This window comes from Ctenocephalides felis, unplaced genomic scaffold (genome assembly GCF_003426905.1).
Source record: "Ctenocephalides felis isolate EL2017-DRISC unplaced genomic scaffold, ASM342690v1 CF-g0.4_SCAFFOLD_03572, whole genome shotgun sequence".
Lineage (NCBI taxonomy): Eukaryota > Metazoa > Arthropoda > Insecta > Siphonaptera > Pulicidae > Ctenocephalides > Ctenocephalides felis.
In genome coordinates, this window is record NW_020539726.1 from 18,326,758 (window position 1) to 18,345,552 (window position 18,795).

Below are 18,795 nucleotides of genomic sequence, written 5' to 3' on the forward strand. Positions count from 1 at the left end.
TGAAAAATTAGGGAAGAAATAATCAGTTTTAGTATTTAACGAACCAGGTTATTTGGAAATATTAGGCATTGTCGATATACAGGATTCTAGTACAAACAGTGCTCTCTGAGAACTTTGTAAAATGCTCGATATCAAGCGGTATGGTATCAAATTCCCAATTAAAGTTATAGATATCAAATGCATTACAGAAATAAAATTAGTCTTTCGAGAGAATTGTCATAGATAAACAAGTATAAACGTGGGTATTACTGGGTTTTATATATGCCTACACTAATAAATATGCATATGATGTTCGAATCAAGTTTTCTTGATGATAATTTACTAATCTGAGGTTTAACACAAACAAATTATCTTGGATTTTTTTATCAAAAAGATATTTTTTTACATAAAACTATAATTCTCTATTTTTTAACAAAACATTCTTTTACTCAGTCAAATTGAAAATAAAATCTAGTGCCAAGTTTTTTTGCAAACTAGCACCAAGCCACTTTAGAAACTTTTTTAACAAAACTTTCCATAAAAGTTGAAAACTATCTTCTAGCTTATTATTAAATGAGTATCTCCGTCATTTAGTAATTAGAGTTATAGGATTTAAATCAGTGATTCCACGTTCAATATTTCCCTCGGACAGCCTGATGTCAAGCAGTACTTATATCAGTTTTTATTTCGAAATATAGTTAGCAATAAGTTTCCAAGTAATAACAGGGCTTATCCAGCATTGAAAAAATTCATCAGTATTATAGAAACTGTAATAACCAAATTGTCTCGAAGAATTAGAACAACCGTTTCGGTTGCCATTTATGAAGCAACGTAGTTTAAGTAGACAAGTTTTGATGAAAAATATATTTTAAATTGATTTTGATTTAAGTTAAACATTTAGAAAAAAAATTAAAGGAATAATCAATTTTATCTTTAGCTCTGTATGATTATAATTTCACTACTTAGAACTTTGCCGCATTTATAGAAAAATAATGTTCAATATTTAGAAGACATAATAACATACACATAATTATTGAATAAGATTAACGTGCACGCAAGCACAGTTTATTAAAAACCACAAATACATAATTTCATTAAATAACTACTACACGATATTCAAAACGATATCGATTCATCAGTGCATTATGTAATCAGAGCACGATCCAACCGCATAACATTATATAATCCTAATCGGATTTATGTCGGTTATTAAAGTGGTAATCGGCGTGATTTCTTCACTTCAACATTGTTTCGCACTTCAATACATTTCGCCCACATTATGTTCGGGTGCGAACTGATACATGGACATCGGAAACATGGCTGGCAGATTGCGTATATACATTTGCTGGTCCAGAGGTCCAGGACTATCTTGTCCGTTTCCGTAGTGGCCACTTTCATCCAAATGACCATGACGAACCTAGAAGCACAAAATATAACTGTTCAATTTGTCGATTCATATGGTCTTATAAAATTTTAACATATTAGCAGATGTGAATGCTACAGCATTCAATTTCATTGTGATGCAAAATGACATGAATGCCATTGCATTCAAATTCTAAAGTTAATTATTTTGAATTTAGTTATTATACCTGTCAAGGCAATGACTAACTGATTCTTTAAGTATTTTAAATCAAATTAGTTTGAGTAAGCGCATTGAGTAAAGTAGAAGCATATGGCACGTAGATGCCATAGCGTTCATTAGAAAATTTAAAAACCATTCGATAAATATCGGTTAAGAGTCTTAATCATTGGTCTATAGCCATTGCTTCGGAATTAGTAGTTGGAAAAAAATGACCATTTTGATAAAATTTTGTATGATAACAAAGTGTATGGTCCTAAAAACACTATAAAATATCTATTCCTACAAAAAATAACTTACTTATAATAATTCATCGCTTTAAAGTAATAGTTTTGCAATAAAAAAATGCTAAATCTTAATTATTATTGATTGTGTCGATTATATTCGCATATCGGATAGCTTTTTGAAACTTTTTTAGTGAATTAAAATTTTCTCAATATGAAATTGTTTATCACTGCTTTATTGAAAATATAGTTATTATCATGAAACTTTCATGAAGTCTGATAATATGTAGTGTAACTATGTACTAGTGACGACATTAGAGTATTATATTTTCAAGATCAGGCGAGAATTGCATAGTATAGAAAAAACGAACAATATGGTAAAATAACACAGTGGCAATATTTGCAAATTGACTTGTTACATGACGAAAGTCATAATATCAGTGCTATCAGATGTTGAGTGTCATTATTACAGTCTTGATGCAGTATTCAGTTCAAACGTTTATCGCGCCTTCAAATTTTTATTTTAATGGTGTTTTTTTCGTATTTTTTAGGGTCTTGTTTATTGTTATTTATAATTATTTCTATTGAGATCAATTAACTTATGCCTATACTAAGAATTTTAAACAAGTTTATTGCAATTATCATATGTTTGATGGCAGTGGCGGATCCAGCTTCGGCGTCAGGGGGGGGTCATAATTGAAAAGTTTTTATAGTCCTCAATGAGTATGTAACAAATTTAATATATATTTATCATATATATATATATATATATATATATATATATACATATAAGATAGAGCGGGGCTTCGCGGGTAAAAAGGTCCACCACCGATATCTCAAGGAGGTTAAGGATTAAAGTAAAGTTAAGGATTTCTTAACAACAATATTTGAAAGTGGAAGGAAAAATGTACAACCAGCCATCACCCTGATTCTTACGACGTTAAAAGAAGCATTTTTACAAGAGATAAATTAGATAAATATTTATTTCAACTTTGCTGGTGAATATTTTGGACAAAATATCAAATTAAGGTTATATATAGAGTTATCTCTGTAAAAATGTATCTATAAAATTCATATTTTTCATTGGTTGAATAATGTAGCTAAACCCCATTAAAATTAAGAATAGTAAATTGGATTGTTTGTCCTCTCGCCGTCCGATTTTACCCCGTCTATGGGGTAAAAAAGACCAAGTGACAAATTTTTAAAAAACAGAAAAAAACACATTTTTACAGTGATGAATTAGCTGGAAGTTAGACTAAAACATAGTCAGATGCTTTTTATTTGATGTGTCCTATTGGTTGTTATGTTTTTTGTTTAGTTTTCACAATATAATTGCTCAAAGTTAAATTGGACCCGCCTAACCTTATATATGTGTATTTTTTTAAAAATAATCTGCGTCTTTGACGTGAGTCAAATTTTGACCTTTCCTCGACGTTTTCTCGTCTGAACCGATGTTAAAATTCAAAAACTATAAAATGAAACTGGATAAGCGCTTGCGTTGATTAGTTTTTTGAGAAAATTGGTCGATTCGTTTCTTTACTATTGGCAGAAAAGTGCAAAAATTATCGCCCATGTTTTTGTCAAAAATTCTTAGCCGTTTTTGCTTAAACTATTCGATTGATATCATTTGGAAATAAATGGTTTCTGGCGAAGATCGGTCAAGTCGTTTCTTTTGCATAATAGGTTGTCATTTTTTTGCGATTTAAGTGAAACTTTACATGGCGATAGAGTTTCTGCTCTAAATGAACGTACTAAACTAGGCCTGCGACAAGTGGTTTACTTATGATAATTAAAGTTTTGGATTATTTTCCATCAATGTGTATTATGCAAACCATTTTTCAAAAATCACTACTATATTTGAAAAAAATTGCAATAGTTTCTCACTTCAAAATGGTTTACAGCGATGGACAAAACGTGGACAAAAAAATGCGGACATACAAAATACACACACACACACACATATCAATTTTTTCTGAGGTATGCCAAAGTATTCAGGTATCTTCAAAACGTCGAGAAATGCAAAAAAAATTCATTCAAATCTAAAATGATTTTTTGCATTTCTCGACGTTTTGAAGATATCTGAACTCTTTGGCATACCTCAGAAAAAATAGATGTGCGTGTGTGTGTGTTTTGTATGTCCGCATTTTTTGTCCACGTTTTAGGGCGCACATATCAACCGATTTGAATGGTTCAAAAAACAATCGATTCCTATTAATAGGGAGATGAGCTGATTAGTTTTTGGCAAAGGCATGTCCAGCAGTTACGGAGATAAAGAGCAAAGAGTGCAGAAAATAGAAATCGAGTTTTTGAGAGAACGGAGCATCCGATTTGAATGACATAAAAAACATCCAATTTGTAATGATTGGGAGAAGATATGATTAGTTTTTGGCAAAGGCAGGTTCATCCATTTCGAAGATACAGAGACAAATGTGCAAAAAATGGTAGTTTTTGAGAGAACTGAGCGACCGATTTGAATGATTCAAAGAACTTTCTGTTTGTTTTGACAAAATAATTGCTTTTGAAAAAAAATTGTTTCAATTTTTTTTTTCAAAATTTATTTTTTTTGTATATCGAAAATAATTCAGATTTTAATTTTAATTCTGACTTAAGTTTAAAACTTATATACTTTAAATAAATAGTTTTAACTTTGCAATTCAGTTTATATAATTTTTATAAATATTGGACATTGTTACAGTATTTTTAACAATCTATTTGAAAACATTTAATATTCCTCGAACATTTCGTTACGGTACGGGAAGTTTCAGCAATTTGCCTTAAGGCACTATGCCATACACCACTATTTTATATGTTGATTAAGTCGTCTATTAATAGGATTACTGAAAGTTCATGCATAAGAGCCACTCACAATCAGTTTATTTTTTTGATTTTTGAATGAATTTTTTTTCCTAAACTGTAATAAAACATATATTCGCAATACGATTATAAAATCCTTAAATTTTAGGGTTTTTGATTCCGCCATTCGTCTACAATCAGTTAAATATTTGAGTTGTAAAATATGTTTGGTAACAAAATACATAAATAAGATCATTATGAAGTAATTTTGTTGTTGAATTAGTGTTTTATCTAAGTCCTAAAACAGGCTCAGGGGGGGGTCATGACCCCCGTGAGCCCCCCCTGGATCCGCCACTGTTTGATGGAATTTTCATTGTTTACTCATTTTATCGGTCAAAATGACACACTTATACAATGGACAGAATGACACATATTGTTTTGTAAGAACTACAGGGTTGCTCGTCGAAGCCAAGAAAAAAACAATAGAAACTCGTGAAATGTTATTGATTGCAACTTTTATAGAAGTTAGAGTATAATTTAACAACTTTTGAAAACAAACCAAGTGATCCACCGGTAAAAAAAGATATTGCATTTGTTTTAAAGACCATTTTTCCAGTTCTGAGCCCGATAAAGTGACGACTTGTTCTTTTTAGATTTACAAGTTATTTATTTGTAAACAGTCTTCCTAACAATTAGTATCTTTGTGTGTTCTTGCACCTCAATGTAATTTTTCTTGTACAATATTGGGACAAAGAAGAGTTCAAGCCATTCTTCATGGGATTGCAATGACAGCCGTTCGTTATATTTTAGCATTGCGTATACGAATATGAAATAGTTTACTTTAACTTAACCCGACCTCTAAAAACAACATGCAATTACCTATGGATATTAACATAACTAACTACCCGAATGAAACAGAATGTACTTATCACCTTATTTATTGTTACCTAATTAGGATTATAGGTGTGAGGGCATGATTGTAACTATGTACAGTCATGTCCTATGCCTAAACTCTAATGATTTAGTAAGAAATCTATGGACTGACATACTGACGTATTAACAGATTAAAGAGGGAATAGCTAAAAAATACAAAATAATCAGGCCTGACATAATGGTTTTTGTAAGTTGCATTTTTCCTTAATAAATAGTAAAAGTCTATGTTGTTGGTAGTCAATGAATCTAAGGTGACTTAAAACAATTGAGACTGATTATAATATCATTAAATAAATAAATATGATTGAAAAACTTAATTTGTGCATAACTATTCTAACACAAATACAGAATGATTCTTTTATCATATATTTATAGCCGATCAAAATAATATAATTTTTGAAGACAACATGCTGGTCGTAAATGCATTTAAAGAGTTTATCTTCAATGAGATATCTGTTTTTTTTATTTTTTGCATTTTATTTGAGATCGTATGGTAATTTTTTTCAATTTTCGAATAGGAGACTCCTCACTCAATTCTTTTAAATATTTGTTTGAGCGTCTTAGTAATTGTTCGTGGTATTTTTTTTCTTTCTTTTATTAATATAGAATATAATACAAAGTTTTTGCTATTCCTTACCTTCAAATGTTTATCTCGATCCCCTCTCTGTCTGAAGCACCTATCGCAAACAGGGCACCTGTACGGTTTTTCGCCACTATGTATTCGGACGTGGTTCTTCAGAGCATCAGCCCTATAGAACCTCTTATCGCACTGCTGACAAGCGTAGCGCCGGTCGCCGCGGTGAATTAGGCGGTGCTGATAATAGACGGATCCCGTCAAGAAGCGTTTGTCGCACTCGGTACAATGGAATGGACGTTCGCCGGTGTGCGACTTGCGAATATGATCGTTCAAATCAGGACGAATCGTGAATTTGCGACCACAACCTGGTTCGGTACAAGCGAAGGGTTTGATACCTAGGGGGAGAAGTCATTATTAAATACTCAAGATAACATCTCTCAAAACATTATTTTTTTGATTAAAGAAGTAAATATTTTTTCTTAAAATTATGTGATAGTAATTGAAAAGGTAATTAAAGGCGTTAATTGTATGCATGCAGCACAACTGCAACTTTGAAACATACTTTAACAATTTTCCGATAATATTGAAATGTTTTGACAACCTTATATAGTAGGTTTATCTTTGTATAAATTGATAGTACGAAATCAGCAGTCGCATTTGCTGTACGACTTATAAAGCCTAGTGAGGACGTTAGATTTAAGACCACAACCACGTTCGGTACAAGCAAATGGTTTGATATCAAGATTCTAGTATTACTCAGAATATTCTTTTTTGATTAATGAAGTAACTGATTCTTTTTGAAAATACACAATATTAATTGAATTGCTAATGCCATAATGTATGCATGCTGTACAAATGCTAGTTTGAAACATCATTTAGCAAAATACAAATATAATATTTCATGATTAAAAATGAAGGGCCAATTCTCCCATAATATAATAATGTTATGGCAACTATAGTTTATCGATAGTACAAACTGTTAACAGTCGCATTTTCCTGCGTTCAGGAATTTTACGCATAATTTTACATACAAAACGCACAAACGTTAAATAACAAATTAATCAATAGTTTATCTTTCTGACGACTTATAGATAACATTTACGTGTAGTAGTAAAGTTTTAAAAACAAATCCCCTAAACGCACAGCAATTACAAAATTTTTCTTACGAAAATAGACTCCTTAAGAGAATTAGCTTCTTTTATTGGAGAATTAACAAAACTTCATAATAAAGCTTTTTCAATTTATGATATGCATTTAAACTAGCAATGAAAATAATAAATATAATGTAATGCATTTAAAAGCGTATTTTAATTAATTTCTTAAATAATAATTAAGATATTGTAATTTAAGTCTGTAAGCTTTTTTGTATAATATACAAATTCAAAAAGTAAGAGAATAATTTAGATATCACTCCAGATGCCTACAGTTATTTTGACCATTGATTGAAACACAAAATTATAAAAGTATCACGATATCGAATATAATAGTTATGTGTATAAAGAATGTCATGATAGTTTTTAGTGACGACATAGTTTTCTTATGTTTTAATATTTGAACCCAACGTGAATTATAAGCCACTCCTAATAATCTGATTTGCCCATTGAAAAATGAAAGATTTGCCTTGTAAGAATAAGTTTTTAAAATAAATAAAAAATTAAAATGTATATTATGTATTAATTAGCATGCATAACCTCTTTCTTAATAAAAATACCACTTCCTACGAGCGGGGATTTGATAGCATTTTTTAGCAGTTTCTTACAATATCTATTTTTGGTTTGCATTTAAAATTCTTCTATAACATTTAACCAATTAAAATTCTTCATTTTTGTTTTTTTTTTCTTTTATATCATATACTAATGAAAAATTTCCATGCCATATCATTTTTATATTTATATAGTACCCGACCGGGATTCGATCTTAGTACCATACATGCATAATTAACTTACCGTAGGTTAATTTATAGTAATCGCAAAAAAATCGAAAATAAAAAAATGTATATATCTTTACTTTAAGGACCTTCTGAACATTTTGGCACACCTTAGAAAAAATGGATGTGTGTGCATGTGTGTATGTATGTATGTGCGGATACAAATTATCAAGCAATCTAAATTATTCAAAAACTATTCGGTTCATATTAATAAAAATTATAATAAAGAGCGCTGATTAGTTTTTGGCAAGGGCAGGTCTAGTCGTTTCAAAACTACGGGTCGAAAAGTGCCAAAAATGGTATTTCAGTTTTTAAGAGAACTGAGTGTCCGATTTGAATGCTAGCTTTAGAAAAAGGTTCAAAATTTTCAAAAAAAATCTATTTTTGCAATGAAGTAATTTTCTTTCAATTTCAAACAGCTCTAAAATTAGATTTTTTCAAAGTTTTGAAAAAAATTTTAAGTTTTTTTTTTAATTATAATTTTCGGTACGGGAAGTTCGAACAATTTGCCTTAAGCCACGATGCCATGCACCACTAGTTGTATGCTAAAATTGATATTGACCAATACTGGCTATATATGAATGATTCGAAAATTTTCAAGAGCATATTTGTTCTAAATATTCTTTACCTTGATGAAATCTAAGATGCTGCCACAAGTGGCTACTCTGGGTGTACGCCTTTCCGCAGATTTCACATAAAAAACTGCGTTGACCATGGTTACGTTTAGCAATCTCAGCAGCGCGCAGAGAACGAGGATGAGATTTGGAGCGATGATCCATCAGCAGCTGGTAAGTTTCGCTGGTTGTGTTGCACTGGTCGCACTGATGCACTTCTACATTGTCTGGACCATATAATTTGATACTTAGGTGACGATTCTTGTATCTAAAGGGAATAATTTACAAACAATAGGTAATAGATATCTATAATCATTCAAGAGCAAATTGGTAACGCCTAAAACTCAACCTTGGTCTAATGAAATTATATAGATATATTTTAATACTCTTAGTAAAGGATAGCAATAATAAACCTTTCTCCTTTTTATTGCACTATTTTGAATCGTCAAATAAAATCTCTTATATTATAAGATCAGTGATATCAAAATATCAAACTTCATCTAAGTAACAAGTATTAACACAAATATATTTATAACTGTATCGATCTATATTTTAGACAAAATGTTTTTGAAGATCTCTTGCAAATGATTAACACTATCGGGACCGCTGTCCACCTCAGTGGACAAACATACTCTGTGAGGCACAGGCTATTTTATAAACAATGACTCAGTTTGCATCGAAAAGTTGAATGAATTACATATAGCAGTGATAAACAGTATTGTATTTTAAAAATAAATTTAAGTTATTTTAGTAGTATTTTTAGCTTTTTTCTTTGCTATATGGTCTTTTTTTTTAATATTTAAAACGACCGAGCGCTTTTAAATATGGCAAAACGACTGGTAAATTTTGTGAATTAAGCAGTAGTGAAGATGAGTTTCAAATAGACATTCGTACATACAAATTTTACGAAATTACTATTTGAACCGATGATAGTGATGAATGTGATGATGATATTATCCATCGAGCCAAAGAAGAAGAAGTTCGACAAAATAAATGAAGAGCGGGAAGACATTAGCGAATGTGCCGATTCTCCTTCAATAATCGAGTTTGACATACATCAACAAACACCCCGACTACAAATGCCAAGCAATATAAGACATCCAATAGATTATTTTACTTTATATTTTATAAATGAATTATTAGGCAATATAATAAAAAGTATAAACTATTATGGCAGCAAAAAATTACCAAATATACTGACTAATCAGTAGCATGTTCTAAATGCAAGTGAAAGAAAAAGGGATTGTATTGTCCGTTCTGACAGAAAAGCACCATGAGGAAGGCGGGCAACAACATTTTATTGTGAAACATGTCAAAATCCTTCGTATGTCCTTCAATCACAATTTTTATCAAACGAATTGCATAACATACACGATGAATTCAAGTTTACAGTCGGTACAATAGATTGTTTTGAAATCGGTGACGTCCCGAAAGTGTTAAATATGAAAAATAAATGAATAAAATGGATGTGGATTAGATGCAAAGTCAAACAGAGTGTTTGGAGTTTTTTGATAAATTAGAGTAAAATTTATTCCTTCATTACCTGTGGTTGTACAACTGCTCCCATCCAATGAATTTTCGTTCGCAAATATTGCACATTAGATATTTGTGCAAAGAAAAAGTGGACATGGTCTTAGTACGGGAACATTCCGCTTGCCAATGGGCGATGGCTTGACCATGGGAACTGAAGACCCTTTTGCAGTTCAAGCACTCGTAGTTCTTTTCGGCTCTGAAAAAATCTCATTACAATAAAAGATATAATATGATATGAAAAAAATAAACGGAATATTTTAAGATATTTCTTTCATAATAAATAAAAATGTGTAAAAATTAATCAAGCTTCTAATAAACTAAAAATTACAAAAAGATTAAAACTACTAATAGTTTAACCCATAGTGATAAATCTCGAAGCAAAGACCAACAGAACATGTTCTACATAGAGAACATTCGTACACAGTATGTCGTCCATGGACGATATTCTTATACAAAGATAATACAGTGGATGTAGTTCATGGACGACATCGGAAGCGGAAGAGTTAGATTTAGAAGTAACATTTTCATGCTGCGCATGTTTTTAATCCTTCTCCACAACAACATGAATAAAATAAGTAATAAATTTGATTTAATTAGAAAGCAGAATGTGAAGTATAGATTTGGATTTAGTCATGATGAAATTTACCTTAGTATAAATATAGCAAATATGGCAAACTAAGTAATTTCCAACAATAAGTCTCAATAAGGAATATGAAAATGTTTAGTTAGACGTATAGATATATCAATATATAAAACATAATATAAATGCGCAAATATTTGAAACAACTAAAGAACATTGGTTAATTTATTAAGCAAATTTTAATAAAATTATAGTGTTCTAATTTGATAAAAATTTAGAATAATATAATCAATCCTACATAGAAATTTATACGAAATGGAATCCTTTCTAATCGTTGTAGTATACAAAAGAATCAATTACAAATATGTATATCATAGACTAAATTAATTAATTAATTAGTTATCATTTGATTAATTTTAAAAATTATAAAAAAGAGTAGATTTTGTACGTTCAATTTAAATAAAAAGTTTTTGATGTTAGTTGTGGAATCAACAAATTAAAGATTAATTTGTTTTTGATTGATATCATTATATAAAAAAATAAGTAATTGTATCAAATATTTTTCTAGAATTCGAGATTCTAAATAAAAATAGATGTTTACTATTTTCATTACGAGTAAGTTAAATAAATTAAGAAAAAATGAGATAGATTTCGAAGTATTCAATATTATCAACTGAGTGAATACTTGCAAATCTTTTAATTAATTTCTTGTTTCAAAAATATTATTATGGTACATTTTATCGTATTATGCAATAACCACACAAAATTTTAATCGCAAAAACTTTGTATTTCTTTTAAAGTGAACAAATTGGTATGACCAGATACAGCTAAAAATTTATGAATATCTCAATTCATAGATTTCGTATTTTTTTTCTTATTACTATCATTATTTTTTACATGCCTGTGACACTTCGTGTGAGCAAATAGGGTCCCTGTATCGGTAAAAACTGATTCACAAAATTCACATTGGAGCAGAGAAATAGCAGAAAGCTCCTCAGTGTATTTGTCCACAAATTCAGAATCAGTTAAGAAGTCAATTTCTCGTTCTGTTTCCTTCTCGTTACGAGCATCATATGCAATTAGAGAATTATCACCTACAGCGTCATCGATTACCATGTCTTCCTGAGATTTTTCCCGTGTCACAGCCATTTTTAAATCTAATGATAATATTTTACATTAATGTAACATAAAATAAATTTGCATCCTATACTGTGAAGGTAGAACCCTCACTTACCCATACTTGTTTTTACCAGATTTGTATATGTGTATGTTTATATAAAAAATTGATTAAAATATACACCGACGAAAATTTACTTTTTTTATTAAAAACTTGTGTATTTAACGAGGAAATTAAGTATTTTTTTATATTAACTCATTTTGCATATGGCTTTAAACCAATCTGGACCTACGGAATTGAGCTCTGGGGATGTGCTTACAAATCAAATATAGCTATGATGCAGAAAACTCAGTCAAAAATTTTACGTACAATTTTTAATTCCCCGTGTACGTAACAAATGAAACCATTCACAGCGACCTCAACATGAAAACGATGCAATTAACGTTCAAAGAATTGAAGGAAAAATACAAACGCAAACTGGACTTATATTCGAACCCATCAATAGTTGACATTACTAAACCTTATGGCATAAGGCGATTGAAACGACAGTGGTCTTTAGACTTAGTCTTAGATTCGGTCTAATATATCATATTAATTGTTAAACTGAGAAGATCTCATTGGAGCTCTTCTTAGGCATCGCTCTTGAATATTGTCATTTTAGCTCATAGGAATCTTCATGTATTTCTGATTGATAAATAAAACGAGTTAAAAAAAATGCATATGGCTTGTTTGTAAGTCAACCCATTAGTTGTCCTATACTAGTTGTGACATATATTTTGTTTTTTTTAATGATGAACAATGATATTATATATATACCTCTCTCGCAATGATGTTCTATGAGAATGTGATTCGAAATTTGGTGCTGATCTGGAAAAACGCGTCCGCACATTCCACAACGCCATACGCGCTCTTCTTGACGCACAGCGGTTGCCGCAGCGATCGCAGCAGCAGCCGTTGTAGTTGTGGAGTTGCGACGAGATTGCCGCAATTCGGTGGTGGAGCGACTAAGGTTGTAGAGCATTGAGTTTTCGGGATCGCCGACGCTTTTCAAACTCTAGAAATAAAATAGTCAGATACATATCTAAGAGGAACAGACACTGCTGTAAAATAGGCCAATGTTATGGGAAGGCATGGGGAAGGCTATGTTATGTAGGAGTTTTCATACAGTGTGCGCATTTATATGTCAATGAAAATGTTGAATATCTTGAACAATTTTCAATAAATTTTAAAAAACGTTTTCTTATTATCAAGTTTAAATCCTCACATTTTTTTCACCTAGATTCTAAAAACAACGTCAACTAAATGAAATCCTTCGTTGCGCAAACAAAACTTTGCTCTTTGTTCCGTATTTTCCATTACATTTGTCAGCATCTCGGGTGATGTCAGCTCGAATTTTATTCTTCAGTGCATCTAAAGTTTTCGGTTTGTTGGAATACGCTTTGCTTTTCAAAAAGCCCCATAAGAAACAATTTGGTGCACTCAAATCGGGCGCCATGGAAAATGTCGAAAAAAGAGCAAAGTATTGTTTGCGCAATTAAGAGGTCATTTAATCATACGTAGTTTTTTTAATCCAACATTTATTGAAAATTGTTCAAGTTATTCAGTATTTTCATTGACCGCATATAAATGGCGCACACCAAATTGTACTAAGTACCATCAAAATTCTAATAATAAATAATTTTGATAAAGATGAATTTTTCATCAGAGCTGAGACAAGTTGCAATGTTTTACCTAACTCTAAAAATATTCAATATGAATATATTTTATTTGAATTGACCAGAAATAGTATAGCATTGTTGTTTTAAATTATTATTATTATCATTAGTTAACTAGGAATATTCCAATTTACATTCCACTGAAAATGACTTGAAATTAAATGTGAAAACGTTTAGGAATAATATATATTGTATAAATTTCTACAATTTTATAATTGATGTATTGCCCTGAAGATTTAATCTCATATTGGTTCTGTCAATTTCACGGAGCAGATTGATTTTATGCTCGATTATGCATTTAAATAATATAATTTTCCTTCTTCGAACAATTATGGTTTTGTGTAATTTCCGTCAAAAAATATATGTATATGTTTCATGCTTTTGACCTGGTGATTACTGAATGTTGGCACATATCAAGTGTCGAAACATGTAATAAAGGAAATTACTTTTTCCTAACTTATCTTTTTATTTCGACGAATAAGTTGATAAAACATTTTTTCAAATATAAATTTATTTACATATATATATATATATATATATATATATATGTATGTATAAAAAATGTTGTGAAAAAATTTACCTCATTGTACAAATTGCGATACTTTTCAGATTTATCTTTCTTATTCTTCTTAGATTTTCGCCCTTGACTTCTAACAATATAAAAACAAATTATACTATATAATATAAGAATAATAATTAATATATAAAAACTCTTAATAAAAACAAAAAACAGAAACTCTATATTATTAGATAAATAGATAATAATAGAAAATATACAATATAAGATTTTTCACAAGTTGGACACAATTACACGTAATTTCAGCATACAATTACTTTGTATGCTAAATTACGTTAATATATCTTCAATTTCATTATGATGTTTGATTATACTTATATACTTATTATATATAATAAAATAATGAATAACAATATTAATAATAATGCACGAATGTGCCAATGTAAATGATCTAACAACAAAACTACTTAAATAATAAAAATAATAATATCATCAACAATATAGTAGAATATTTTATCCTTATACATCAATATATCTGATAAATTCATTACTAATTGAAATTGCAAATGAAAAAAAATCATTCCAAAATTTAATAATTTAGTTAACATTGACTCAAAACATAAAATTTCTAGTGCTGTGTTAAACTTAATTTTTACATCATATCACGTGAATTTAGCATTTTTTATATGATCAAATAAAATTAATTTTATATGATTCAAAAATACTAAAAATAGTGAAATGAAACATATAATAGCAATATTAATAATATTATAATTGTAAATGAAAGTTAATAACTAAATTAGTTATTAGTTAATAACTAAATAAAACGTTCAATATTCCGTGCAAACGCATGTGATGTTTCACAAAACCTTTACTTCAGATTACAAAATTTGAATTAAAAATTTGGAACAATTCAAATAAAATAATAGGAAAATTACAGTTACACATCCTCTATTAAAATTGTATATCATGATATATTTTTGTTAGTATTGGAAAAATTTGCTAAAAAAGCTCACCTGCGTGACGATTTAGACTCACGATGTTTTCCACTTATTTTTGTAGTAGATGGTGGTGGCATTAATTGATTATCTTGCAATATTTCAATTGTCACAGTACGATCGTTCATAGCATTTTCATTTTCTGTTAAAGTAAATTAACAGAAATTAATACTTTAGAAATTTTATGGCTATAAATTTCCATGATTTTTTTATGATTACATAGTATTTTTCAACTGGGTTGTTGGGTGGTTTGTCAAAAATGTGCATTACAGAATCAAAATAACTGGTTTTTAGCTTCTTCAGTATAAACATATATTCTTTTTTCGTTTTGAGTTAGTATATTCATGCACAATTCTACGAAAAATATTAAGTCATACAATTTATTATAAAAATTGTTAAAATATTCACAATTATCTATGATATTAAATTAGGAAATTAAGGAGAAGTTTGTAATTGCAAAAAAATCCGATTCGCTAATTTTATATTTTCTCGACGTTTCGGGTCATTCTGAATCGAATGAAATTATTTTGAAAAAGGTATGTGAGTGTGTGCATTCGTGTGGGAGTGTGTATGTGAACTAATATTTGACATATTATCGATGATTTCTCAAAAAAACGGCTGGACTAATTTCAAAAATTCAAAAGCCTCGAAAAGGACTATTGTTAGCCAGTTTTATGCAACGATCGGCCGAGCCGTTTTTTGTTATTAGGATTTTTTTTTAAAAAAATGTCCACGATGTAGCACACAATTTTGAACGGATTTTGCAAATACAAAAATTATTCGAAAAATATTGGTTGCGGGGATCGTTGATTAGTTTTTGACAAAGATAAGCCAAACTGTTTCATCGTAATTAAATCTTGAATGTTTTGATAATTTTGATAAAACTTTGTAAAATTGTAAACTTTATTGTCTGCACTAACATACTAGAATATTATAGGCTTACGATATGCGGTTGAATTATAAAAATTCATTAAATTTCAGATTTTTTTGTTGCGCACTCAAGCAATTCCGTTCTGTGCTGTTTTGTCGGTAGCTACGGATTATGGTTTACGTCCACACATAAATAAAATGCATTTTTTGAACACAACATAGATGTGACGAAAGCTATTGATTACAGTTTACGTTTACACTCAAATTAGAATACGAAATGGAAAAAAATGTATGCGTTAAAAAAATTAGTTTATACAATTATTCATACAATTACAGATATTATAAGTATGTTTGAAAGAAATCAATTGGGAATCATAGTGCTAAAATTTTTGTGAAGAGCATTAATTTGGTTAAGTATAAGATTTCCACATTTTCGAAATGCCACTTACAACTATTAATTTAATACTGGCAAAATTTTAAACTACTCTAAAAATAACTAGTATTATTGTGATCGTCCAAAAAACGAAGTTGAAATTGTTTGCACTTTTTGGAGGTTTCTGAACATTTTTGCATACCTTAGAAGAAATGTATGTATGTGTTTAAGTGTGGATACAATTTTTCGATAAATTCTATTGATTGGAAGGTATGCTGATTAGTTTTTGCCAAAGACAGGTCCAGCAGTTTTGGAGCTACAGAGGAAACAGTGCTCGATAAAATAAAAATGTATAAAATAAAAATAATAAAAGTTACACTATTTATAATGATATATTTGAAATCATTCAATATTCCTCGATTATTTTGTTACGGTACGGGAAGTTCCAGCAATTTGCCTTAAGGCACAATACCATACACCACTAGTTTATGTGTCAAAATAACTAGTATTATCGTAATCGTTCAACAATCGAAAAAAAAAATTTTTGCATATCTTCACGTTTTCAAGGTTTTTGTACATTTTTGCATACCTTAGAAAAAATGTATGTGTGTGTGTGTAAGTGTGGATACAACTTTTCGATAAACCGATTTGAATGGTTCGAAAAACACTCGATTTCTACTGATGGGAGGTATGCTGATTAATTTTTGCCAAAGACAGGTCCAGCCGTTTCAGAGATACACAGCAAACTGTGATCGATAAAATAAAAATGTATAAAACAAAAATAATAAAAGTTACAATATTTACAATAATCTATTTGAAAGTATTTAATATTCCTCGAATATTTCGTTACGGTACGGAAAATTCCAGCAATTTGCCTTAAGGCGCAATGCCATACGCCACTAGTTTATGTGTTATTTTTAAAATAGTTGATGACTTAATAAATAAAAAATAATATTTAATAATTATATAAATTATTGACATTTGAAAGTAATGTCATTTTAAATATTCATATTTTGTTTTGTACTCTAATGTAATTTTGAATATCGTAATTTCAAGCTTTTAACATAGTACAGATCATTGCTTTCATTGTTTAACAAGAACGACCTTGAAGATATGACATTTCACAAAAAATAAGGCAAGGTATGAGCAAAAATAATTTTTGGCCAAAATTACCTAAGGCGTTACCTGTATCCTTCCTAGCCATATACTCCGGATTACTATTCAGAATCCCCATGACGAACACCTGGTCCATTCTAGCGATTTCGTGAGGAGAACGTATATTTTTCTTACCATTTCTCATTTTCACAGACATAGCCTCACGTTTCAAATCTCCAATATATTCATCCAAATTCAAGTTATGAGGCTTGAAACATGGTGAAAGGTCGAATACCTGGCTCCAATCTGGGTAAGAAGGCACCAGGGGAGTAAAATTCTCAGGGACATAGCCGATTGAAACATCTCCATCTGCTCCAATAATTATTTGTTTGCATTCGAGTTCCCCACTCTCTAGAAATCTAGTTAGTTTGAAACCCTGCGCCATCGTCGATTATAAACTTTTTAATAAGTAAACTGAATTATATTTTGTTGTTTTTACGATAGATCGATTACAATATTTTGTTCATGCATTGAACTGTATGATTGTATTTTGTTTTTTTGCGTACGTGATGTTTGTCCATAGACCTGTATAGATATAATACATGTATTACGAGGACTATGGCTGTGTTACAATAAATCGTTATATTTTGAATTCAAATACAATCTTTGATTTTACTAAGTACTCAATTTATTTATTTTTTACTTAAGAATTTAATTTTTTAAACATTGTGGCCATTGCAATAACGATGTAAATTAATAATATTATTTATTTAACTCAATTGTTTTCCATAGTCAATTGCATATTAGAGCAATTACTACAATTTATATTTTTTTCTTTTATTTTTTATTTATTTATTTTTCTTTATTTTTAATCCATTTTTATATTTATTTATTTATTTATTATTATTATTATTATTATTATTATTATTATTATTATTATTATTTTATTGTTTTTATTTCTTTCTGTGATTATTATTATTATTATTATGTGTAATTTAGCCATATAACTCATAGGGTATGTAAATAACTTTTGATTGTTATATAATATGGATAAATAAAAAAAAATTATATAACTCAAACAATTCTATTTTGATTTAACATAAATCATTTTTTGCAAAATTTACAAACTAATTATATTTTTAATCGCATTTTTATTGATTATTTTCATTTTATTGATATAGTTTAATATTTCGATTAAGTTTCTAATATGAATAGCGTAAAATTAAGGAAAGTTTTGAAAAATAAATATGCATATTGGGGTTACAATATCAATATTAATATATATATTTATATTCAAATGTTTTACCTGGAACATAACTCCAATTAAATTTCAATAAATGAAAATAATTTCCTTAAAGGTAGATTTTTTTT

General features: G+C 29.3%; 2 protein-coding genes across 2 annotated transcripts in view; one reads left to right on the forward strand and one right to left on the reverse strand.

The window, feature by feature from the left end:
• Positions 1-18,795, forward strand: part of LOC113387600 (COP9 signalosome complex subunit 1-like) — a 256,475-nt gene that overhangs the window by 62,648 nt on the left and 175,032 nt on the right. The window lies entirely within an intron of this gene.
• Positions 1,238-17,869, reverse strand: LOC113388192 (testis-specific zinc finger protein topi-like). The gene is made up of 9 exons (XM_026625593.1): positions 17,503-17,869; positions 15,105-15,228; positions 14,152-14,221; positions 12,673-12,910; positions 11,641-11,896; positions 10,170-10,355; positions 8,641-8,894; positions 6,146-6,480; positions 1,238-1,396 (listed from the first exon to the last, which is right to left on the reverse strand). Exons 1-9 carry the CDS (start codon positions 17,867-17,869, stop codon positions 1,238-1,240), a joined length of 1,989 nt encoding a protein of 662 aa, XP_026481378.1.